General features: G+C 36.9%; 1 protein-coding gene across 4 annotated transcripts in view; it reads left to right on the top strand.

Annotated features, from left to right (window-relative positions):
* Nucleotides 1-27,035, top strand: part of NLGN4X (neuroligin 4 X-linked) — a 340,913-nt gene that overhangs the window by 180,680 nt on the left and 133,198 nt on the right. For 3 of the 4 annotated variants that reach the window (XM_003260986.4, XM_012500970.2, XM_030806413.1), the window contains exon 3: nt 20,341-20,493. In XM_003260986.4, coding sequence (XP_003261034.1) covers nt 20,341-20,493 — 153 coding nt within the window. Of the gene's footprint in view, nt 1-17,064; nt 17,104-20,340; nt 20,494-27,035 lie in introns of those variants that run through there. The other variant, XM_030806414.1, reaches the window with a different exon arrangement.

Raw genomic sequence — 27,035 nt, 5'->3', positions numbered from 1 at the left:
CATGAGTATTTTCTGAGCATCTCTGAGGAAGGCAACAATTTCTATGGTGAACGGTGTGGAGAGCACAGTCACTCCTCATTACAGCACTGGAAGTAATCACAATGATGATAACATACCCTGCATTCTATCCAGAGCCATTTTTAAGATTTAAAAAATTTACTTGGCATTATTTTCTTCATTTGAGTAGCTCTTTAAGGTATTTTGTGACCCCCCATTTTATTTTTCCTTTTGTAGAGAAGGCATAATTTTACTTTCACCCTCTTAGAGTTTTTTCTGATGGTCCTGAGAATTAAATGGACAAAGGACAGATCAGCAGGAGAAAAACATAATTTAAGGTTTCTGTGACATGAGAAAACCCTCAGATGGAAACGAAGACTCAAAGAAGTGGCAACACCTCAATGCTTTTAGAGAAGGTTGAACAAAGAGAGACGATGGTGGAAAAGTAGCTAACCTATGTGGAGGCTAAAGAAATATGTGGTTTATTTTAACATGGTCTTTTAGTACACAATTCTCTTATTTCAGCCTCCCCTTCTCACTGACAAGAATGCTTTTTCCTTCTGGTATAGGGAGGGCACAGTCCATACGGGAGTTTCATCTCTTGCTTTCAGAAAGGAAAATAGGATCAGAGCAGCTTTCTTGCACCTGCTGTTTTTTTCCTTCCCTTCCCTTCCCTTCCCTTCCCTTCCCTTCCCTTCCCTTCCCTTCCCTTCCCTTCCCTTCCCTTCCCTTCCCTTCCCCTCCCCTCCCCTCCCCTCCCCTCCCCTCCCCTCCCCTCCCCTCCCCTCCCCTCCCCTCCCCTCCCCTCCCCTCCCCTCCCTTTTCCTTTTCCTGGCCTGGAGCTTAAATAACCATACAGCAACATAGCATTTCTGGGGTGGCGTTTTCTGCCAGCCTTTCACTTTACATTCTCCTGTTATCATCTGAATTTTTGAAATATCACTCACAACTTCTGTACATGGTTTAATATTTTACAAATATCTATGTGCGAAAATAATGTTCATTTGGCATACTGTTATTCTTTTTTAAAATTTTATTTTATTTCAAGTTCTGGGATCCATGTGCAGGACATGCAGGTGTGTTGCATAGGTAAACGTGTGCCATGGGGGTTTGCTGCCCCTACCAATCCATCACCTAGGTATTAAGCCCCGCATCCATTAGCTTTTTATGCTAATGCTCTCCCTTCCCCCCGCCCTCCCTGACAGACCCCAGTGTGTGTTGTTTCCCTCCCTGTGTCCATGTGTTCCAATTGTTCGGCTCCCACTTATAAGTGAAAACATGTGGTGTTTGGTTTTCTGTTCCTGCATTAGTTTGCTGAGGATAATGGCTTCCAACTCCATGCATGTCTCTGCAAAGGACATGATCTTGTTCTGTTTTATGGCTGCGTAGTATTCCATGGTGTATGTGTACCACATTTTCTTTATCCATTCAATCATTGATGGGCATTTGGGTTGATTCCATGTCTTTGCTATTGTGAATAACGCTGCAGTGAACATACACTTGCATATATCTTTATAACCACATTGAGAAACCATCTCACACGAGTCAGAATGGCGATTATTAGAAAACTCATATTCTTTAATAACATCTTTGAAGTGATGATTCTTCAGTCTAGAATCATCAGTGCTTCCAGGCCATACCTTCCCCATTCTTAACTTGAATCCTGACTTCATTCTTGAGCTTATTGGAGTTGCCCTGAGCTTGATTTCTTAGAGTGAATTATCCTGTGATTTTTACTCTATGCCTAAGTTAGATAGACTTTCTTAGCTTGCTAATCTCTAAAAATACCTTTTCAAAGGAGAGATTGGGAAAGGTTTTCTACCAAAACATGGTCGATCTTGTTCCATTATCAACTGCGTCTCGTGTCGGAGAGTTCTAAGGTGAGTGAAATTGTGCGTGTTTGTAGTGTGGTCATAAAGACATTTCACAGAGTGGATCACAAACAAACCAACAGAGCACAGAGGGCTTGAGAGCAGTGGCAGCTGGTGGAAGCACAGGACAGGGCACAGTGGGAATTTCATGGGACCACGAACCAAGAACAGAACCCATCACCAGGCTGTTTTTCCTTCCAGAGTCCCAGGCTTTCTCAGCTCGGCCTTCACCTGCATGCCGCTTTGAGCATGTTTGGCTTCTTTGAGAAAATGAGCCACCCAAGAGGCCTACATCTGAGTCACCTGCACTCAGATCCCAGCCAGGAGTATGGAGGGCCCACGTGGGGTAGAGTGGTGCACGTCCTCACCACCTTAGACACAGGGACCACCTACCTCATTTTAGATGGAGTGGGCAGATAATCTGCACACATACCTCCAAAGGTGTCCTCTATTGGAGAGACACCTTTTGTTTTTCTCCCTCGATCCTGGACATTTTGTTTGTTTTTCTTTACTTCACTTTACCAATTTTATGTCTTTACTTTACCAATTTTATGTCTCCACGTCTAGCTCTTTTTGTGAATTATTCTGGAAATAACAGCCTCTGCAAGGCTGTTAAAGTGACAAAGATATTTTTCAATTGTGTCTGATTCCTTTCAGATATTTCCATCTTCCTACTCCATCATCCATCTCTTTTTAAAATTTTTGTTTTGTTTTTGAGACAAGGCCTTGCTCTGTCACCCAGATTGGAGCACAGTAGCATGATCGTAGCTTGCTGCAGCCTTGGCCCCGGGCTCAGGTGATCCTCCCGCCTCAGCGCCCCCAAGTAGCTGGGACTACAGGTGCACACCCCACGGCCAGCTAATTTTTGTGTTGTTAGTAGAGACTGGGTTTTGCCATGTTGCCCAGGCTGATCTCAAACTCCTGGGCTCAAGTGATCCGCCTGCCTCAGCCTTCATGTTGTCTTTACCAGTTGGTTCCCTCTCTTTCCCACACTTGCTAAGACCACTACTGGTTCACTGTCACGATGTCACTTACTTTATTGACTACCTTAAGTGACCTTTCTTTTCTGATTTATATATATATTTCCTGAGTGATGTCATTTTTATTAAAAATGTATATGTATATATGTGTACACAAAAGTATACATATATGTGTATGTATCCTAAATGATTCTATTATTTATTGAAATAATGTATGTATAATTATATATTTATATATAATGTAAGCATTAGTATATAATGTATATTATGAATACATTATATATATATTTTATAGACAATTTGGTTCTATATATACTATATATGTATGTATACACACGTGTATATATATGTGTTTATAATATATACAAATGGTTGTAACAGTGGGTGTATATATGTGCTTATGTGTATATATAGTATATATAACATTAATGTGATAAAAGTGTGTGTGCATATATGTGTATTTGTGTTTTTGTACATACTCATGACCACATTTAAAGAATACCATTGTAAAAGCTGACCATATAATCGTCTATGTGCATATATATGCAGCAAAAATGCCATCATCTTCATTAATAAATGCCTTCTTTATTAATAAATATACATTGGTTCACAGTATCAACCTCAGCATTATATACATTTCAACAAACATGCTCATTGTTTTAAGCATACATTATTAATCCATATTTATTTTGTTTTAAGTTGAGATTGTTATAACTCCCTCGTTTTTCAAATTTTTAGCTAATGGTACTTTTTAAAAAGAATGACTATCGTACTCAAATTATTACTAGTGGGATAAATAATGTAATGATGGGAAAAAGCTTCCTTTGTTCCAGCTATAATTATCTGTACTTGTTTATTTGTTTTATTCAACTTAACATTCATGTTTTATTTAAATCATCAATATTATAATGATTTTGTTCTGTTACCAAAGACCTTATTGGGAATTCTAAAGTAATAAATTATTTTTAAGAGGTATCGATACTATTACACACTTGATTTATACCTGGATCAATGAGTGTTTTTAAATATGTAAGCGTTCTTTTATGTTTCTCGTTATTTTATATATTTTATGTAACATGTGCTGTACACTTCTCAGAGTTATTGCTAGAACATTTATCATGAATGCAAATTTTTCAAATATATTTATGTGCATATATATGAAAAATCATTTCGAGTTAATTTTATACAATTCTAAATATTAAGTGATTCATTCTAAATTATTTAGCTGATTCTCTAAATTCTCTCTCTTGTTGGATAGTCATACGCAGGAGTGACTTTATTTTGTCTCCTTTCTGATATTTTCAGTTCTCAATACTTTTTAATAAAAACATACAGGCTTTGAGTCTGTAGAAGTATCTTGAAATGTGATGGTGACAACATCATTGCCCTATTTATACTTTTAGTGAAAATTCACTTAGTGCAACATTTCTTCTCCTATTTGTTGATAAGATTAGAAAGGATTTCCTGCCAAAATAAATATTCCATGTACTCCACTTTTTAAATTAAATACATTAATAGTACCAGATGCTATTTGCCATCTTTCAAATAGCTTCTTTCTCCTTTGATCTTTCCTTCAGCTATCACCTGACTTTTTTCCTTCAACTGTGAACGAGACAAAGCAGAACACCCTACTTCTTCCCATTGAACCATCTTACTATATTTGTGGAGTCAACCTAATTCCTTATTAGGTCACTGCATAGTTTTTTTTAATTTAATATTTTACACTATTTATTATAATGATCATTGAAGGAACAATCAGAACGTGTTAAGATTCTTTACAAGTAACTTTCACATTTTAGTGTTCTTGGCCTTTGAACTGCGTTTTGGATGAAGAACTTTTAGGATTTTCTGTGCTTGGGAGTGCTAAAGGTGTTTATACCTGAGTGAATGCCCAGAACTTGATCATATAGATTTTTCTATTGACAGTCTCACCTCCTTATGGTTATTCTCCTGTAAATTATCTTTACCTCAAGACCAAGATTTGCAAATACAGTGATTTTCAATAGATGCAGTGTTCACATAGTATCCCCTGAAACAATCACTTTTTGCAGTGTCTTTTGTATATCACTGGTTGCTTCCCTTTACTCAGATCTAAGGTACATCTCTGTTTCTGTATTTTTCCTTATGAGTGGTCTGGATTTTAATTCTTTCAATACACTTTATATTTTATTGTAGTATGCTTTGCCAACGCATCCTTTTTATCTCAGACTGTTCTTTTCTTATGTCTCTGTAATAAAGAAACTGCATCTTATTTTACTCCATGAAAAATCACAAATGATTATGTAACTGTTCCTTTAGAATGTTCCTGAGAGGACTGTGGTTGTCTTTTATTCTACATTGTGTGTCTTTTTTAAGACTTTATTTATTAGCGCAGTTTTAGGTTCACAACAAAATTGAGGGCAACGTACAGAGAGTTCTCATATATCCCCTGCCCCCATACATGGACGGTCTTCCCTATTTTCCACATCGCCCACCAGAGGGGTGTGTTTGTTACATTCCGTGAACTTACACTGACATCTTCATCACCCAAAGTCTGTCGTTTACAGTAGGGTACAGTCTTGGTGGTGGTGTACACTCTGTGGGTTCGGACAAATCTGTAATAACATAAATCCACCATTACAGTATCACACAGTATAGTTCTGCAACTCTAAAAATATTCCATAAAAAAACCTCCATGATTTTAGCAGTTTGTAACAACAAAGGCTTATTTCTTTTTTCTGAAGTTCATGTCGGTTGTGGGTGGACTTGCTTGTTACTTAGGTAGACTGATATTAGAAGGTGGGAAAAGAATAATACCTCTCCAGGAAAGGACAGGAACTATTTTGAACCAATAATACAGCTCACTACACAAAATGAGTGAACACAGTCACACTGAAAGAGAGATGAGTGACATATGCTTAAGTTATGCTTATGTTGACAAGGTCTCACTCACCCAAACTGGAGTGCAGTGCCACAATTATAGCTCACTGCAGCCTGGAATCCCTGGACTCAAGTAGTCCTCCCACCTCAGCCCCCTGAGCAGCTGGGACTACAGGCACACACCTGTGTGATTTTGTTATTTATTTATTTATTTTTAATAGAAACAGGGTCTCACTATGTTCCTAGACTGGTCTCAAACTTCAGCATTCAAGCAGTCCTTTTGCCTTGGCCTCTCACAGTGCTGGAATTACAGGCATGAGCCACTGTGCCCAGCCTCCTTTAGTGTTTAAATGAACAGAATAAAGAACCTCTTCATTACGGTGAATCAGCTGAGTTCAAAAGAGTAGCAAAAGCCTTCGTGGGCAGTAATAATTACCCTATCTTCCAAATACTTGAGTGACCTTATGCTTCTTAAAATATATATTTTAGGGCTCTTAGTTGAAATCAATTGCCTTTATAGCCTCTATTACAGCATACTCAGAAATTGAAGAGCGGGATGATTTTGTATAAATCTAGACTAATTTTGTTTTTCTGGAATGAATAGACCATTTACCATGTCAGTTACACACACAAGAAAAGCTAAGGGTGAGTTGTGAATGATTTGACTAGGAACAATAGTTGGGCTGCTTTTAGATGTAGACGGTTTATTCCCTACATAGACAGCAAAAGGAGAATTCACCAAAGGTGCCAGCCCTTCAGAATCCTTGTCCCACACCACCAAAAAGTCCTGTGACAGAAATTCCACCTGTTAATCAGCTGCTGTGTCCTGACTACAGAGAAAAGTATGATGCAACAGAACGCAAACTTTTCCACAATCTTATAGCAAGGAAAAAATACATGTATGTATAATATGTGTACATATATAAGAAAATATGTATTACATATATAGTAAATACATACAAATACACGTGTGTGTATGTGTATATGTACACACATATTTTGTTTTGTTAGGTATTTTTTATGAATATTTATTAAGAAAAGTCACATTGAAAATAAAATTGACTTTTATTTGCCCTAAGTTACCTCTTGAAATATTGTATTAAAAACCTAATAACTTCTGACAGGTATATATATACCTGTAGAGGTTAATATATATACGTGCGTGTGTGTGTGCACACGCGCGTGCGTGCGTAGAGGTTATTAGGTTTTGTTTGTTTGTTTTATTGTTGTTGTTTTTTGAGATGGAATCTCACTCTGTCGTCCAGGCTGGAGTGCAGTGGCGTGATCTTGGCTCACTGTGGCCTCCGCCTCCTGGATTCTAGTGATTCTTGTGCCTCAGTCTCCCAAGTAGCTGTGATTACAGGCATGTGACACCGTGTCTGGCTATTTTTTGTATTTTTAGTAAAGATGGGGTTTCACCATGTTGGCCAGACTTGTCTTGAACTCCTGGCCTCAGGTGATCTGCCTGCCCTGGCCTCCCAAAGTGCCAGGATTACAGGCGTGAGCCACTGCTCCAGGCATTATTAGGTTTCTAGTACAACATTTCAAAGAGTTATATGTATAGATATGTGTACGTGTGTGTATATGTATATATATATATATATATATAGTGTATACTACATATAACCTCTATGGGTATGTTAGGTTTTTAATACAACATTTCAACAAGCATCTTAGGACAAATGAAAGTCAATTTTCTTTTCAACATGACTTTTCTTAATAAACATACATTTAAAAATACCTAGCAAAGTACATTATTTAGTACCTATTTTTAAACACACTGTGATTTAATCTCAAGCTCATAGATTCTTCAAGATAATATTGTCTATCAGCTGAAAATTCTAAAAAAAATGGGAAAGGCTCATGTAAATATAATAGGATTTGTATTTCATTTCTGAGGACAGAAACATTTCAGTAGTAAAATTTGCAACAAAAAATGCTTATGGAAAGTTAGACAATGCTCTAGGACTCTAATAGTAAGCACAGGAATATGTCAGAGACCCATAAGATCTTTAGATTTATTTTAATTCCTACCTGAAAAAGTGTGAAATCAATTATTGCTAAATCCAGCAAAACAACAAAGGAAAATTACTATTCACCTTTTTCTCTCAATCTGTCTTCCAAAGCTACTAAGAGAAAAAGAAGAAAAATACAGAAAATCCTATTTCCATTATTACAATGAAGCATTTTTGAGCTAGTAGAAAATTAGAATTAGACCTTGCTTTTACTGGCATCACAAAAGCATTTCTTCCTGTTTTTTGAAATGACAAATGGCAGAATTCTTATATACTGTATGCTAACCAAAATCATGTTATTGCCACGTCTTGAATTATAATTTAATATCTACTCTCAAAGTTAAATAAGAAGATGCAACATTGCATTTCCCTGCTTGAGAGGAGAATTAGTTACACTTGTTACATAAAGGCTGTATTCATCACTGGTTGTCATAGCTGTTATGACTGTGACTCTTATAATAGAGGTGGGCTTGCAGCCAAAAATATATGATTCATCCAAAAGATATTTACCATGTAACTTATATTGTATGTGCTGAATATTTTGGTAGTCGTTGCAAATTAAGGAATATGGTGTTGAAAAATCACAGGTAACACCTTTTTCTTGTTGCTAACAATCTAACAGGGATACCTTATTTAACAAGATATCATATTACACATTACAATTCATTTTGTGAAGAAAAATGCCAACTACAGTGAATAATTGAGGAACCCAAGTTCATTTATGAATGGAAGGTTGAGATGAACAGGGAATGCCTTTCTGAGGAAATGGAATTTAAGCTGATCAGTAAAAATGAATCTTCCAGGAGCCTATGGGCTTTGCAGATGGGGGAAACAGCAGAATCCCCAAAAGTTCTAAAGGAAACCTGATGATGAAATGAGTTAAGCCATGTTCCTGGTAGTGTATCAGTTAGCTTTTGATACATAAGGAACCATCTCAAAGCCAAGCCTCTCAAACAACCTTTATTTAGCTAAGCATCTCAAGCAACCTCTATTTAGGTTATGATTCTTGGCTGGACATCTGGGCTGTGCTCAGCTGGGAGGCTCTTCAGTCTAGAGTCAGCTTCCAGGTCTGTTGGGTGCTCATTGGCCAAGCACTATATTAACAGGGTACTTGACAGTGCTCCATGTGGAATATCATCCTCTGACAGGCTAGCATAGACTCTTCTTGGAAGCTTGTCAGGGTTGCATGTAGGTATGTTCAAGTCCTCTTATAATGAAAGCTAAGAATAAGGACAGTGTGTCACCCCCCCACATCCGGAATGTCCAAATAAGCAAATCCGGAAAGACACAAATGAATGGGTAGTTTCCAGGGGCTGAGAGTGACCACTAAATGGTACCATATTTTTGGGGGGGGATCATGAAAATGTTCTGCCATTAGATATTGTCGATTATTGCACAGATCCATGAATATATTAAAAACCATTTGATCGCATACTTTGACATGGTGATGTGTATGGTATATTAATTATATCTCAATTAAGCAATTATATCTGTCTATCATCTATCTGTAAACCAGATAAAATAAGACAGGCTAGGTATATAGAAAAATAGAACAGAAGAAGGTAGACAGAAACAGAATCTAGAAGATATAAAACTTGGCATGTAAGTAAAGAGCTGTAATACCTGTGTAGCTGAAAATGGAACTGTTCGCTAAGGAAATAATTAAAATAATCTCTGTGCTCTAGCATCCAGATAAATAAATTCCAGGTGAGTTATGACCCAGATGTGAAATAAAACCTTAAAACTGTTAGCAGAATATGTAAGCAAATAAAAGGTCTTTACGTTTCTGGATTAAGTAATCCTTTCTTTTAAAAAAGCAGAAATTATAGAGAAAATAGTGATAAATTATAATACATATGCATTTTAAAGTGTTACTTTAGATAATTAAAAATCAATAAAATGGTTAAAGACAACACACTAGATATCACCAATGCTCAACTGTGTAAACTTGGGCAAATTATTTAATATCTGTATACCTAATTTTCCTCAGCTATAAAATGATATTAGTTACACATTTCATAAGGTATTTATGAAAAATGCATATTCGGAGCTGGACATAGTGGCTCACACCTGTAATACAGCACTTTGGGAGGCTGAGGTGGGAGACTTGCTTGAGGCCAAGAGTTCAAGACTAGCCTGGACAACATAGTGAGACTTTATCTCTACAAGAAATAGAAAAAATTAACCAGGTGTGGTGGTGCACACCTGTAGTCCCAGCTACTTGGGAGGCTGAGGTGGAAGAATCACTAGAGCCCTTGAGTTGGAGGCTGCAGTAAGCTACAGTTGTGTGACTGCACTCCAGCCTGTGTGACAGAGCAAGACTTTGTCTCTAAAAAACAAACAAAATGCATATTCAATATGCATAAAGCCCTTAGAACCATACGCAGCACTACTATGCACTGTTAAATGTTTGCTTTTACATGCTCAAAAAGAGGCCAGCATCCATGAATATAAAGATTTCCTACAAATCAATAACAGACATTCAGCCAGTCAAAAATCGGAGTGCTATTCAAGATGGAAATTTAGAATGGGAATATAGAAATGCATCTGTACTAGTTTTAAGGAACATGCAAATTGAAATATAAACTGTTAATATTTTATACTCATCAAAGTGACAAATATATTGTCTGATAATGTCAAGTGTTGGCAACAGGGTAAGGGCCAGGAAATTTTTTTACCTGCTAGTGGGTGTATAGCATAATACAACTTGTTTGGAAAGAAATATGCCAGTATCTACTGAAGATAAAATTAGTATTACCCTATGTATCAGTTAGCTACTGCTGCATAACAAAGGACTCTAAAAATCAATACCTTAAGACAATAAGTGCTTATTACTGCTTATGAGCCTCTGCATCTTGTTAGCTGGAAATTTATTTTGGTCTTGGCTGGGCTCATTCATGTGTATGCATTGTTGATTTGGAGTGAGTTCTCTTAGGTAATTGGGGGTTGCTGGAGGTAATTTTGCCTAGGTTAGGGCCAATGGGTTCTTCTCTATGAGATCTCTTGTTCTGCAACCTGCTAGTCTGAATTTTTCACAGGGCAGTGGCAGAGTTTCAAGAGACTAAGAATAGGTACAGGGGATTTAAGTCCCAGTCTTGGAAACAGCACATCATTATATTTTTTCTTTTGAAAAAAATGCAGTCATAAAGCCACTCAAGATTCAAGGGGTGAAAATACAGACTCTCTATGTATGAGGGATAGTAAATTCACGGGGAGGATTGTAGAACTGGGAACCTTTTGCCTGTCAATGGACTACACCCTGTAATTCAACAATTGTCTGTCTAGTAGTTATGTGCCCTGGAGCTGGGGTCTTCAAACTGGCAGATGTCTTTTCAAAATTTTTCAAAGTATGACTCTGCTGATGATTTTAAAGAAACTAATTTTCAGGTACTCAGCCCCCAGATGTTCTCCTTTCTAAGCCTTGCTGGTCACCAAAAGCTTCTTCCCACATCACAAAAGGATGACCTTCAGTAGGCATGACACTTTGTTACCAACCTTTTCTGCCAGGGCTTATAATACAACAAATATCTTTTTGAATGCTGCTTTCTGGAAAGCCCCTTTGCTGAAGGCTCCATAAAATAAGCTTCCTATCTTATACATATTTCCATTAAGAGTGAAGTTTGGTCCTGTTCAGGTGTTCCGATTTCAGAAAAAGAAAAAAGAAGCCATAGGTCAGCTATGGCAGTTCTTTCAAATGCAGAAACTGAACTTTTCTGTTGCTAACCAATTTTTCAAGGTGCATATACATTGGGTGAAGCCCATCGGTAAATGATCCAATCCGAAAATCATCTGAAGGTCATCTTTCAAATTCATTGTGGTAGTATTATTCAAGTGGAGGCTCAAATATATTTCAAGTGTATGCATGGAATATTTTCCCCAGCTAGAGTCTGTTCTCCAGGTGTATGGAGGAAAGAGGAGGTGTCCAGGTTGAGTACCTGTTCTTGTCGTCTTTCTGGGGCTATTCATGTCCCTTCTGTGCCCTCAGCCTCCAACCCATGCTTCTGCTCTGAGCAGCCTGTTTTCTTTGCTCCCATTAATGTATTCCTGGCCCCAGATCTTCTGTGCATATTTAGAAGCCTTAACCCACTTCCTCACCAGCCACCCCTCTATCCCCAGACTCTCCTGCCAGGAACAGCAGAGGATCCTAAATTCATGCGTGCATTTTCCTGCCCCGTTGGAATTATCTGTGTGCATGTCTGTCTCTGATGTTCATCTCCTTCTTCAGTGTGGATGTGTCATTACCTCTTTTAGCCAGGACTGCATGGCATTACCTCTCTTAGTCGGGACTGCATGTTAAAAGGGTCAACACATATTTGTAGAAGGAATGGGCTTATGAGTGAATAAACCCATGTGTCATGGGCAGTCTGTGAGGACATGCCAGTCACTTCCTTGCTGCAGAGAGCTGGGGATATTGCACTGGATTAGAAGATTAAGCCCATATTCCTCTATGGCCAAGTGACAAAATAATCAATCACATCCACATCTGTGATAGCCAAGAAAACATTTATTTCCGTGCCCCTCCCCCACCCCTGCGGTATGCAACTTTCCCTGTATGGAAATAATGTACTTAGCTTAAAAAGGCTCTTTCTCTACTTAAGATAACAAGACTAAGTTGAAAATTAACCTTGCCCACTTAAAAGAAAAAGAATATGCAGTAGACTGTGAACTACTAATACAGTTCAATATGATATCTCATGAAGAACAATAATGCTGAAGGTTCTTTTTGGTTCTATTATTTCCTTATATTCTTGCTTAGATAACAAGATCACATTTGTATCTATTGACTTTCTATGATGATTTAGATATGTAAGTCGCAATAATTAATATATATTAAAAATACAGATTTAAATTGTTTTTCTGACCTGTTAACAGCAGTATATGTGACTGTGAGGTTTTCCTTTGATGTTAATTTTCACTTTGACAATAGTCTTCATTTTCCAATTTATTTTTATTTTTTATTTTTTATTTTTTTTGTGATAAGGTCTGGCTGTTTCACCCAGGGTAGAGTGCAGCGGGGCGATCTCAGCTCACTGCAACCTCCGCCTCCCAGGCTCAAGTGATCCTGCCACCTCAGTCTCGAATAGCTGGGACTACAGGCATGTACCACCATGTCTGGCTAATTTTTTGTAATTTTCATAGAGAAGAGGTTTCACCATGTTGGTCAGTCTATTCCGGAACTCCTGACCTCCGCCCACCTCGACGTCCCAAAGTGTTGGGATTACAGGCATGAGCCACCGCGCCCATATCATTTTCCAAATTCTTTACAAAGTTTTTCTCTTGCATTCATAACATAAAGTGCTATTTTAAATAGACTAACTTCTGAAAATAACATAGATAAAGCGCTAAATGGGGACATCAGAGGAACAGGTTAAAAAAAGCTGGAATATTCTTCAGGATTAGGGACATTGAGATATTTTATTTATAAAATGATATTTAAATTTTAATAATAGAATGGTTGTACTTTTGCTTGGAGTATTTAAATCTTTTCTTTAATATTTAAAGCCAGTTCTGCACAGAGGTTTTACGGAGATGCTAATTGTTGTATGAAAAGGAATATTATTCTGGAATTTTGAGGAAGGGTAGACATAGAGAAGAGAAAGGAAACTCACAGCCTACCTAGGTTTTATTTGGGCTTTGTGTGTGTGTGTGTGTGTGTGTGTGTGTGTGTGCCAGCCACAAGCTGGGTTTATTCTTGAATAAACTGTAGACAAATTGTTTTTCCTGAATCTTCTAAAACCTGCATTTACATAGTCCATGGTTGTGTCTAAACTAGATACTCAAGAGAACTTGGTTTGTTTTAAAGGCATTTAATTAGTTATATTTACATGGACAAATAGAGCAGCAGTTTATTAAAAAAGAATGAAAGGATAAATAAATTAAATATACGTAGAACAGGAAAGACAGCATCTAATTATGTTTCTGGGTCAGGCTCTGATATACAAGATTAATTTAAAATTGGGATTTGGCAAGTAATTTCTATCGAAATCTCAGCAGGAGTTTTTGTTGCAACTAACAAGCTGATTTGGAAATTTTCATGGAAAGGCAAAGGATCTAGAGCAATCAAAAAGACCTTGAAAAAGGGGAAGAAAGTTGGAGGGCTTCCATTTCTCTATTTTAAAAGGTACCGTAAAGATATAGTAATCAAGATAGCAGCAACTCACATGGGTATAAATTTAGACCAATGAAATATAATTAATTACAGTTGGCCCTTGAACAACGTGAAGGTTAGAACCCCTACACAGTCGAAAATCCACTTAAAACTTTTTACCCCCCCCAACACTTAACAACCAATAGTCTACTGTTGACTGGAAGCCTTACCAATAACATAAACAGCTAACTATCACATCTTTTGTATGTTATATATACAATACACTGTATTCTCACAATAAACTAAGTTAGAGAAAAGAAAATACCATTGAGAAAATCATAAGGAAGAGAACATATATTTACCACTCATTAAATAGAAGTGGATCTTCTTAAAGATCTTCATCCTCATCTTCAGGTTGAATAGGCTGAGGAGGAGGAGGGAGAGGAGAGGTTGGTCTTGCAGTCTCAGGGGTGGCAGAGGCAGAAGAAAATCCACATATAAGAGGATCTGCACAGTTCAGACCTGTGTTGTTCAAGCGTCAATTATAAGGGTTTAGAAATAAATCCTTCAATTTGTAGTCAATAGATTTTTAACAATGGTGCCAAAACAATTAAAGGAGGCAAAGATAGTCTTTTCAACAAATGGTGCTGAGACAATTGGATATTCATATGTAAAAAGATCAATTTAAACTCTTACCTCTTATTATACCCAAAAATTAACTCAAAATGAATGACAGGTGGAAATATAAGAATTAAAACTCTTAAACTTTTAGGAAACTTCAATAACACAGGAGAAGGTCTTCAGGGCCATGGATTGGGAAAGATTTCATAAATATGACCTCAAAAGTACAATCCTTAAAAGAAAAGAATTGATCAAGTGAAACTCATCAAAATTAAAAACTCTTGCACTTCAAAAGGCACTATTGAGAACATAAAGTGCTATTTGTTGAGAAAACCAAAAGACAAGCCATAAACTGGGAGAGAAGATTTGCCAACCATATTCCCGATAAAAGACTTTTATCTAGAAAATATGTAAACAAACCACGTACTATTCAGTAATAAGGAAAGAAATTATTTTTTAATGGGCAAAAATAATAGACATTTTTGCAAAGAGAGTGTACATGAGAAGATATTTAATATCATTAGTTACTAAACATTAGCTAAATGCAAATGAAAACTACAATGAGGCCAGGTGCAGTGGCTCATGCTTGTAATCCCAGCACTTTAGGAGGCCAAGATGAGTGGATTGCTTGAGGCAGGAGTTCAAGACCAACCTGAGACACCATTTCACATCCATTAGTATGGTTATAACAAAAAAAGATATTAGCAAGTGTTGGCTAGGTAATAGAGAAATAGAGACCCTTTATACCGCCGTTGGTGAGAATGCCAGGTATTGCAGCTGATTTGGAAAACAGTCTGTCAGTTTATTAAAACATTAAGCATAAATTTGCCTTATGAAACAGCAATTTCACCCCTAGGTATCTATGCAATAGAGATGAAAACATATATCCATGCAAAAAATAGTACATAAATGTTCATAGCAGCTTTATTAATAATAATCAACAAGTAGAAATAAACCAGATGTCACTCAACAAATAAATGGATTTAAAAGATGTGGTATACCCATGCAATGGAAGATAATTTAGCCATAAAAAGGAATGAAGTATTGATGCATGCTACAGTATGGAAGGACATTGAAAACATATGCTAAGTAAAAGAAACCAGACACAAAATACCACATACTATATGAGTTCATTTATATGAAATGCCTAGAGAAGGCAAATCTTATAAAGACAGAAAGTGGATCAGCAAGGCTATCACACCCACGCACCCACCCAGGCCTGGTTTTAGAAGGTATTAAGCCCCCATGAAATGGACATTATTTGACTTTTGTTTGATGTATGGAAACAGCATTATCAAGTCTTGGTTTCAAAATATATTTAAGCCCTTCTGAGTTATGTAGAACAGAGGAGTGTTTTCCATTCGCAAGTGTTGGAGATGACAATATTTTCCCTCTGCCTTAATCCACTTATCCTAGAACCCAATAGGAAGGCAAAGACTGTCTTAATTGATTGACGCATTTAAAGTTATTGATAGTGGGATAGGCACATATGGGCTGCATCTGTCTATGAGAAGGAAGCAATGGAGCCGATTAATTAATTCAAGCAAAATTAAATGTTCACACCTTTTAAATGTGGAAACTATAAAAACCAAAATGGTGCTCTGTGCACTAAGAGCATAATCTAGTTTTTGCTATCCTTAAGGGCCTCTTCCTGCATTTTGCCTATATTAAAATTCCTATGCAGATCTTATTGAGGTGATCAAGGTAGATGACTTCGATTTTTATTTTCTTCAACAAATTCATGTACCAATAACTTTCAAATGATATTTAATGACTATTTTAAACACAGAGGACATGATCTTCAAATGATATTTAATAGCTATTTTACACACAGAGGACATAACTTTCAAATGATATTTAATAACTATTTTAAACACATAGGACATGGTCTGTAATGTTTTGTCCTGACTTAAATATTTATTGCATGTAGTAGATTTTAATAGAAGGAAACAAGAGTGAATAATGGGTAGTGCTTCTCTAAACACAGAGTAGAGGTAAATCTTAGTGATTTAAATTAGTCACAATTCTGACTTTTTGAGATTGCATGTTTATAAGTTTTTAATGCATGAAATTAATGTCAGTTATATATTTTGATTAAAGTCCTTCCATGTTTACTGTGTGTGTTTTTGCTTGCTTTATGAAAATTTCTAACCATAATGTATCAGTAACATTTCAAAAATTTATTTAAATTATAACATGTTAACATCAGAGGACCGTTGAATACACCATAAGCATTTCTTTAAAGAATGTGGGAAGTATCTTTTCTAATAATTTAATTTTCTCTTTTTTTTTTTAAAACAACTCACGTTAGCATTTTTTTTTTGCAGTAGCATCATTTTAACCCCCAGCTGCATATTCACAGGATATCTAATATTTTTTGCAAGTAACATTTTGAATTTGTTCTTCTTGACATCTTTATGTTTATATGCATTTTGCATTTCCCTATCTCATTTTTTTGAAATCCAAATGTAACAGATTTCAACTTTTTGTGTTACATTCTTTTTTTTTTTTCTTTTACTGGGTAGCATCTCTCTCTTTTCTGAATTTTTTGAAAACCTGTTGTTTTTGAATTCTCTTTTTTCCCTTTATTTTCCTTCTCAATATGACCCCAGGAGCCAACACAAAGAAAAACGCAGATGATATAACCAGTAATGACCGTGGTGAAGATGAAGGTATTTTTTGTTTTTTCAAAGCTCAACCCTGATGCATGATTTTATATCTATCTATCTCTCTTTTTTTTTCATTTCAGTCTGTTTTTTCTCCCCTTATTTAAAACTAGTACACTTTGGTGTGCTTCTTTAATTATTTTCTTCTTGTATAGAAACCACTGTCATTTTTAATCCGAGTTACCATGTACAGGAAACAAATCACTGTGAGAAATATAAACATTGTTTCTAAACATGAAAAGAGTAATGAACTACTGTTTACAGAGAAGCCCATCTTTTTTTTTGGCTTGGTCACAAGAAGAGAAAATGGAATTTTAAAACATGCATGTATAGTCTGTTTTCTCCCTTCCAAATGTTATTTTGTAAGTGAATATACTACTTTGGAGCTTTGGTCTTCTTAATTACTTTTATAAACTACAAAACTCTACAGCACCTTAGAAGAATTTTTTTTTGGAGGGGAGGCTGAAATATCAGTTTGTTTTTTTCTTCACAAACATATTGATTCCAACATAGATTTCTGATAATCTGCTCACAGTGAAGTACACCAAAAAGTGTTTTAACGAGATGCTTTTGTTAACAAGCCCTGATACATTCAGGACTGCCTTTTACAGCATTTAAGGTGGGGGGAAGGTTAAGAGTATCTCAGAACTGAAAAAGGACAAAAAGCTAGCTATGTTCATCTTTCTTTTCACACCACGGCTTTTTTGAAAACGTTTTTCTCCTTAAAATGTTTTGTTGCTGTGAAGTTTCTTCTTAAGGCTACCAAATTGCTCAACACATTATCTACCAGAAGTGAAAGGATTTTTTTTTAAAAGATGGTAGGTCTGAGGTACTCATGCAGACAACTCACACACTGTTTTTCTGCCCTTTCTGTATGAGAAATGATTTTTTTTTTAAAAGAGGAGAAGCAACAAAAAAAGTACTCAAGCAAGCCCTTCTTCATCGGTAAGGCTCTATCGTATTAGCTAAAAGCGCATTTTTCCCATCTGGGTAGCAAAATGCATGGAACTCCATTAAGGCCCTGGCTGGACCTTTGGGTCTCTGAAAGGCAATTTAAACCCCAAAACTGAGTCCTAAATTATCCTTGCTGCTCAAGCCCAACGTCCATGACAGGGTATTTTGACCAATTCTTGTAGTTGCTCCCCTCCTTGCTTACCTTCATAAATCAACTGTTCTCCAAGAAAAGAAATCTTGCCAACACCCTTTCTGTGCCCAGTCTTCCCTTAATATTTTGAATATTATTATTTTTACTGAGCTCATAGGGCTGTCACTGTCTCAAGTAGCTCTCTGAGAGATCTTAATTCTGATGGCCGTAGAAGATCAAAATCTACACCTGCTTCAGGTAGCCCCTTCTTTGATAAGGGCTTCTGAATGCCTGACATTTTATCAGTATTGAGCAAATACATAAAAACGAAATAAACTTTTGTCTCATACCTTATACTGCTCTAATTTGTATCCTGTTTGGCCTTCTCTTTTTAATACATTTCCTCTTGATAATTAGGATCTGTTTTCACAGTGTTCCCAGTGAATCTTTATTACCATTAAAATGCCATCTAATTTTCATTTAATATTGTTAAGTTATGATTTTTTGAGTTTGCGTTAATATGACAACTGGTTATTACTTCCACAAGTTCAAGAGAGTCTTGTTCTATATTTTATGAAAGGTAAGAGATGTTAATCTCACATATTTTCCAAGGGAGCACTTTAAAGCAGCCCTTCAAAATCTCTACTTACTCTTTTTTCCACAATTTACTAGCCAACCGCTGGTAATGGTAAAAGAAATGAGGCCAAAAACAGCAAATTAGGAACCAGAAAGAAGCAGTGGATCATGAGAAAAGCCATTTCTTACTCATGTAGCAGAAGACATTTCCCATAGTGTATGATGAATAAATGATTAATAGAAGATTTTTACTTCATATTTGAATTTTATATGAGAAAACAAAAGACACTTTTCTGCCGTGGATTAAATACCTGCAAATAAATACTTGGGTAACTTGACACTGTTTTGTGTGCTTTACTGTGACCAATGGGTATGTCGTGTCTTCTGTATGCACCCAGTAAAATTGTGATCATAATTCATTCAAATTGGAGCCACCATCCAAACGATGGTAATTCATATCCTCAGAATTCTTTTCTGGTATTTCAAGTGTCCCTGTGAATTATGAGGAAAAAAAAAACTTTATTGATGAAAAAATTGAAAATAAATATGCATAAATACTTGAGTTTTCTTTTAGTAACAAAGATATTTAAATTGTACACACACGCACACACACACACACACACATAGCTGTATCTAGAAATATTTATACGTGAGGTCAGTCTTCTAAAGATTAAATGCAGCCCTAATGGCTGATTGATGTTATGAAACAGCTCTTTTCACAAAGCAGGCCCTACAGATGGTCTCCAACTTTCTGTCATCACCGATCATTGTTTTTACATCATTGTTAATTTAAATAATAAAGTAAATTACTAAGAGGAATCATTGGTTGCAAGTCACAATGGGAGTTTATATTCCCTGTGAAAATTTAAAGCATTTAAATAGTTTGGATTCTTTTGCCATTTTTTATTACATCTCTTATTTTTGTCACCTAAGTATGTTAGTATGTTACTGTAATCACTGGAACAAAGACATTTGCTTGGACATCTTTTCTTTTTTTTCCCTATTTCTGTTCAGTTAATAATTTTTAACTGTTGATTTTGCTTTCTTGTCATTATCTGCCCCTTATTGGTAGTTTATAGCTTCACTACTACTTTTATGTTTTTATTGTTAAATTGAAGATGAATCTGTACACTCACCTGCGAATTAAGATGCAACTATATTAAAACTAATTATAATTTTGAAGTTGATTTTATACTTAATTAGAAGATAAAATATATTTTGTCAAGGGTCCCATGTGTTTATTCAATTTAAATCACATTTTAGGGTTGGAGCAAAATTTAGGAAATGTGTACTTTACCTAAAACCATTTCTTTTAGTGCTTTAGATATATATAGAAGCTTACATGAGCAGAGTATGCTAAATGTCTGTATGCTTCTTAAAATACCATTTCCATAAATAGAAAACGTAATAGCATTGATCATTTTCCTTAGAAACTCTTATCCAGGATCTTATCATCCATAAAAATAAATGTGCTTAATTCAAGTCAAAATAGGGAAATCAGTGAATCTCCTTTTTTCTTAATTTAGCATTGGTGAGTCGGTGTGATTCTTTATTGTGTTTCCTGACTTGTTTTTTTTTTCCAGATATTCATGATCAGAACAGTAAGAAGCCCGTTATGGTCTATATTCATGGGGGATCTTACATGGAGGGCACCGGCAACATGATTGACGGCAGCATTTTGGCCAGCTACGGAAACGTCATCGTGATCACCATTAACTACCGTCTGGGAATACTAGGTAAGTGATTTCATCATATGAATGACTGAGCAAGAGGAAACATGAAAAGTCCACTTCTTGTTTTGACGGGGCTCGTGGATTTGAATCCTGTTATTCCAGTTCCTGGTTAATTCCACTTCATGGTATTTATGTGATCGGATATGTTTATTCCTTTTACTACCTTCGTGCAACATGGTCATGAATCCCTTCTCAAACCAGTGCAGACTTTAAGATCTTCAAGATGAAATGAAATTTTATTTATAGCATGTTTCTTCCTTGGAGTTCAATGAATGTATGTTTGTCTACATAGACCTGTACAATGAACACGTATTTGGTGATATTATAGTCGGGAATGGCCGTAGATCTTAGCTTTCTTTTCTGATTGTGTCATTGTATGAATCAGTATATTGTGTGGAGGAAAGGATTTTATCCAATTCTCTAACTGATTATGTTGAGACTTTGGAAGATCTGTTGTTTTGGTTCCATTGCATTTGCATGCAAGGAAACTTAGCTGTTAGTTGACTTTTGTTCCATTGATGATCTACTATTAAAGGCTAAATACATGGAAATTCAAGTTTAGTTCCTCCTTGTTTTGATGTTTCATTTCTTTTCTTTCTTTCTTTTTTTTTTTTTCCTTGAGATGGAATCTCACTCTGTCGCCCAGGCTGGAGTGCAGTGGTGCAATCTTGGCTCACTACAACCTCTGCCTCCTGGGTTCAAGTGATTCTTCTGCCTCAGCCTCCCAAGTAGCTGGGACTACAGGCGCATGCCACCACACCCAGCTAACTTTTGTGTTTTTAATAGAGACAGGGTTTCACCATGTTGGCCAGGCTGGTCTCGAACTCCTGACCTTGTGATCCACCTGCCTCGGCCTTCCAAAGTGCTGGGATTACAGGCGTGAGCCACCACGCCCGGCCATCATTCATCTTCTTCTAATTGTAGGTTGGAAAATTATATATCTTCAGGGTCAGATTTCAGTACCTTCTGAGATGGCCTTTCCTGGTGTTGGTTAGTTTGTGAATAATATTCCTAAGACCTATGTAAAACATTTGTTTTCCAGGCAAAAATGCATTAAAGTGGTGTAGAAAATAAAATTTTTAACAAGTTAGCCATGAGAGGGATGTGTATATTGGTTGCAGTGTGATTATGATACAATATGAAATACAAAACAAAATGGAGGCCAGGCATGGTGGCTCTCGCCTATAATCCCAGCACTTTGGGAGGCCCAGGCAGGCAGATCACTTGAGGTAAGGAGTTAGAAAACAGCCTGGCCAAACTGGTGAAACCCTGTCTCTACTAAAAATACAAAAATTAACTGAGCCTGATGGCAGACGCCTGTAATCCCAGTTACTCAGGAGGCTGAGGCAGGAGAATCTCTGGAACCCAGTACGTCGAGGTTGCAATGAGCAGAGATAGCGCCATTGCACTCCAGCCTGGGCGACCGAGTGAGACTTTTCTCAAAAAAAAAAAAATAAAAAATAAATAATAATAATAATAATTAAAATAAAAAGCAAAATAAAATGGACTAAAGGAGGTCTGTCAAACAAGAAGTATGGCTGAAAATGTTTTCTTCAAATATTGCCAAGAATATTTTCTTTTCAATCAGATGACTTCATTTCATTTTGAGTGGGCTTTTTTTTTCCTGTGTGAAAACATGAACCTGTAAGAAGCCTTAAGAGGTGGTGAATTGCTGAGAAACCCTAAGAGGTGGTGTAAGAAACCCTAAGAGAAATGCATTTCTTGCTTTGAAATGCAAATCAGTCACAGGTGTTGCTAAAGTTGTATCTTTTGAAACATTGATAAAGAACTCAAAATTCCAGGTTGGTTTCTGCATTAAAGAAAATAAACACCACCAAAAAACCTTTTAGTATCAAAAAACTTATTATGTCGTTGGCTTTATTTCCTATATTTTTTGTAGTTTTCTGTGAGCCACATCGTGGTGGAATAATGTCTCTGAACTTTTGCATAGCGATAATTGCACGCTTCACTGAATATTTTTCAGAGGCGCTGGATAGTTGCTTTGGCTACTAGTGTTGGAAACAGGAAATTGTGCTTCTTGATGTTTTACAAAAGGTCCATCCTGACAAAGAGGTGGAAGGAGGAAAGTACGTGTGAGGGCACTGCACAGGCCCTCTTCAAAGGGAGCAGTGTGTGCACTGCCTGTAGCACGGCCACACGGAAGAAAGCTTGGGCATGCTTTTCTGAAGGAAGCAGTGGGCATCAAGAAAATTCTTGCTTTGCTGGAATCACAGAATATTCTGTTGCATGGGTGATGAATTGATGTGTCTGATAAGATAGAGTTTCAAAAGAAATCGATCTTCTTTTCCCCCTAAAGCCCGGTTGTATCAAGCAACTCTGTGATTTTTTTTATCAGTTTTGTCCCTTCGTGAATCAATTGCACATCTTGCAAATTAGCCTGGAAATTATACACACTTTTTTTAGAGGAAAAAAAAAACTAATTGAAAAATTGTAAGTCTACTTTTTGTTATGGAGAGTTTTTAAAAGTCATAAGATAACAGAGAGCTGTAAAATTGGTGGGGAAGAAATAAAAGAAGCGATTTAGCATCTCTATGCCGGTCTATTTACATTCCTCCAATGAGCTAGTGTGGAACAGCCAAGCACACTACAGACCCCCTTTCATTTGATGGAATGAAATGTGCCAAGTTTGCCGATTTTACAGGACGATAGGGACTTTAAAATGTGACTGCGTTGGTTTTTATCATGGATCTTGCATTTACTATTGTCCTCTTGAAAACAGCTAGGCGGCATTTACTTTTTGCTTGTGGGAAACTCCTATTATCGGTCTTGAAAAAATGTTTTTAAACCTTTGGCATCCAGATATTTAAAAAGATGATCGAATAAAATACACAGCAGGCACTGCAACGATCATTTCAGTGAGTGCATTTCATACAAGTAGATAAAATTTTAGGCAAAAAGTTGAAATATTCTTTGAGTTCTTTTTCTTCCATTTAGTCATAAATGCATAAATGTTATCTTCCTACCTGAGGAATGGAAAAATATTGTTTTAAGATTTTTTTTTTAATGGAGTAACAAATACTATTTTCTGTTACCCAAAAGAGAGGATTAAAATGATGAAACATGCCTATAATGGAAGCGGAATGCTGACATTGGAAAGAATGTAGATTGCAGCCGGAGACAGACAGGAGCTAACAACTTCCCTCTACCTCCGCCTTGAGGAAGTCAGCTAGTGTTTCCTCAGACTCTTTCCTTAGATGTAGAAGGCAGTGGTCTCTCCCTTGCAAGGTTGTTGTACAGTATAAAAGTTCCATGATTCAAAATACCACGCTTTACCTTATTAATATATAATCTGCTTGTCAATAAAAAAATAACTTTTTTCTTTTTCCTTTTTTTTTTTTTTGAGATGGAGTCTCACTTTTATTGCCCAGGCTGGAGTGCAGTGGCATGATCTCGGCTCACTGCAACCTCTGCCTCCCCGGTCCAAGTGCTTCTCCTGCCTCAGCCTCCGCAGTAGCTGGGATTACAGGCGCCCGCCACCACGCCCCGCTAATTTTTGTATTTTTAGTAGAGACGGGGTTTTGCCATTTTGGCCAGCCTGGTCTCAAACTCCTGACCTCAGGAGATCCACCCGCCTTGGCCTCCCAAAGTGCTGGGATTACCAGCGTGAGCTACTGTGCCTGGCCAAAAAATAACCTTCTAAAAAAGGTTTAATGGACTTATGTAGATGAAGTTTCATAGGCTCTCAGCAGCAACCATTATACCCAGTCACACTACAATTTCTAGTGTTATTAATACCATTATGCATTGTATTAATACTACTGTTTATCCACAGTAAGAACTATAGCTGACCCAATCTGTAATGGCTAATATCTATCAAATATTGGCATCCAGACTGAACCATGTTAATTTAAAAAAACCATTACAAGACACTTCTAGACATTAAATAGAAGATCATCATGTTTGCAATTTTTTAAAAAATAATCAGAACTGTGCTACACAATCTTGCTAGCCATTGGCCATATAATTTATGATCCAATCCAGGACATGTTTGGGAGTTGCTCATGTGCTATGAATAAACTGGGATTGTCCCAGGCAAATTGAGATGTATCATCATAGCTATAAAGTAATTATTTATATCTACATGAAGTGTCTTCTGATTGAATTGGTGTTCAGTTTGTTGTTAAAGAAGCTGTACTTCTATAAACAGATTTTCTATGTGTTCTGCTGTACACCCTTGTCACTAGGAAGGTGTATATGTTACCAGAAAGGGATCCTAATCCAGACCCTAAGAGGGTTCTTGGGTCTCGTGCAAGAAGGAATTGGAGGCAAATCCGTAAAGTGAAAGTAAGTTTATTAGGAAAGTAAAGGAATAAAGAATGACTGCTCCATAAGCAGAGCAGCCCGAGGGCTGCTGGTTGGCTATTTTTATGATTATTTCTTGATTATATCCTAAGCAAGGGTTGATTATTCATGGGATTTCCAGTAAAGGGGTGGCAATTATTGGAACTAAGGGTTCCTCCCCTTTTTAGACCATATAGGGTAACTTCCTTACATTGCCATGGCATTTGTAAGCTGTCATGGTGCTTGTGGAAGGGTCTTTTAGCATGCTAATGCATTATAATTAGCATATAATGAGTAGTGAGGACGACCAGAGGTCACTCTAGTTGCCATCTTGGTTTTGGTGGATTTTGGCTGTTTTTTTTTACTGCATCCTTTTATCAGCAAGGTCTTTGTGACCTGTATCTTGTGCTGACCTCCTGTCTCATCCTGTGGCTAAGAATGCCTAACCTCTTGGGAATGCAGCCCAGTAGGTCCCAGCCTTACGTTACCCAGCCCTTATTCAAGATGGAGATACTCTGGTTCAAACGTCTCTGACATATATATTCAAGAATTTGGAAAACCTGAAGTTCACCAATGCCTCTCAGATCAGTCATTGCCAGGGTGTATGGTGTTCCTATCTGCTCAGAAGCCAGCAAAATCCTTGCTGAGCTGTACATGCCAGGGCATTTGCCTGGTCTCACCTACCCACTTGAGTACCTATGCCCTATCACCCATTCACCTCACAACATCCATACGTATCATTTACCCCTAAGAAGATTAGACATTAATCCAGGTAATAAACTTTCAGAACAATCACCTCCAGACAGAAACTGCAGAGGATAATCTGATAAATCTGAATTCCTGTAAGGCCATTACTGAATCAATAAATACTCTTTTCTCCATCTTAGCCCCTTACTTTAGTATAACTTGAGTTCTCCCCAATATATTTTTTGTTTTTCTTTTTTTTTCGTTCATGATAGTCCAAAGACCTTCGATGTTAAAGAGAATGCATCTTGCTCATGCTTTTTGATGGAAACACCTGAACTTATTTACTCCTTCCCCCTTCCTGTTATCTCCAAGTGCAAGTCTGTACCTGCAGTGGATTTCATCTGCCTCCATTTAAATATGTATTTCCGTTTAGCTCACATGGTACTATCACCTTTTTGGTCATCCTATGACTTCATGCTTCATGTATGCTGAAATTAATTGTTGCTTCGAAAGAGTCCCAACTATGTAACATCAACTCATTGTGTGCCTCTATGTGGCTGGCAGATATTACTTCATTTAATCTTCATAAACTCCCTTGGAAGAATTAATCTTATATCCTACCTATGAGGAGATGAATGCTTTGAGGTGATGGGATTTACTCATGGCATCACACCTTCTAGCAGTGAGAGCAGGGACTGAAACCTGGGTGTAACTGAAGCCAGAGCTCTGACTTACCACTCAGAACTCATCCGCAGCCTTGTTAATTAATGTCAAGTATGAATTAGTAAACCATGGAATGAGTGAAGAAATTGAGTATCACTTTAGCATCAGATGGAGCTTTTATCATTATCCAAAAACTTCTTACTGCTGATCAAGATACACAATTGTGATAAGATGCTTACAGTGTATTTTTAAGTTCCTCAAAGTGGGTCCTTGAAGGCTGATTCATTTCCATTCAACCGATACTGGTTTGCTTTGGGTCACGGTGATGGTGGCATTAACCACAACAATGGCATTTGTCACATCAAAGCTCTTCAGTGCAGTAGAACTAGTGTTTCATCAGGAAATTTGGTGTCCTACCCCCAGTTCCCATGTCATTGCCGGCTTGCTGTCTCGTGTGCATAAATTGAGTCAAATGATCATTTCGGTGCATTTCTTACAATTTTTCAGATATTATAGCTATCCTGAAAATTTTCATCTTAGGGTAGATTGCGTCATGGTCTTCTGAAGTTGTCTTTCTCTTTAAGACCATTCATTGAATAAACCTATTAGGCGCTTTGGAGTCATAACTGAATATAAGACAGAAATGGTTTGATATAAAAGCAACCAACATGCATAGCAGAAACAGCATTTGTAGTCATAATTTGGGTGACTTAACCCATATGCGTGTGCTCAGCCTAATAATGTGGTCACTTTCCCTGTTCTGGTCTCCCTTGTAGGGTTTTCCTCTGAAATTGAGGGAGGGTGGGCTGAGCTCTGAATCATTCTTGCAGCATCAGCCAGAGTGGTCTCATCTTTATGCTTTTGTGATATGTGTGAGCCATGTAATATTCCAC

Source organism: Nomascus leucogenys, chromosome X (genome assembly GCF_006542625.1).
Source record: "Nomascus leucogenys isolate Asia chromosome X, Asia_NLE_v1, whole genome shotgun sequence".
Lineage (NCBI taxonomy): Eukaryota > Metazoa > Chordata > Mammalia > Primates > Hylobatidae > Nomascus > Nomascus leucogenys.
Note: the sequence above shows the minus strand (reverse complement) of the source record. Positions and strands in the feature narration are given on the sequence as shown.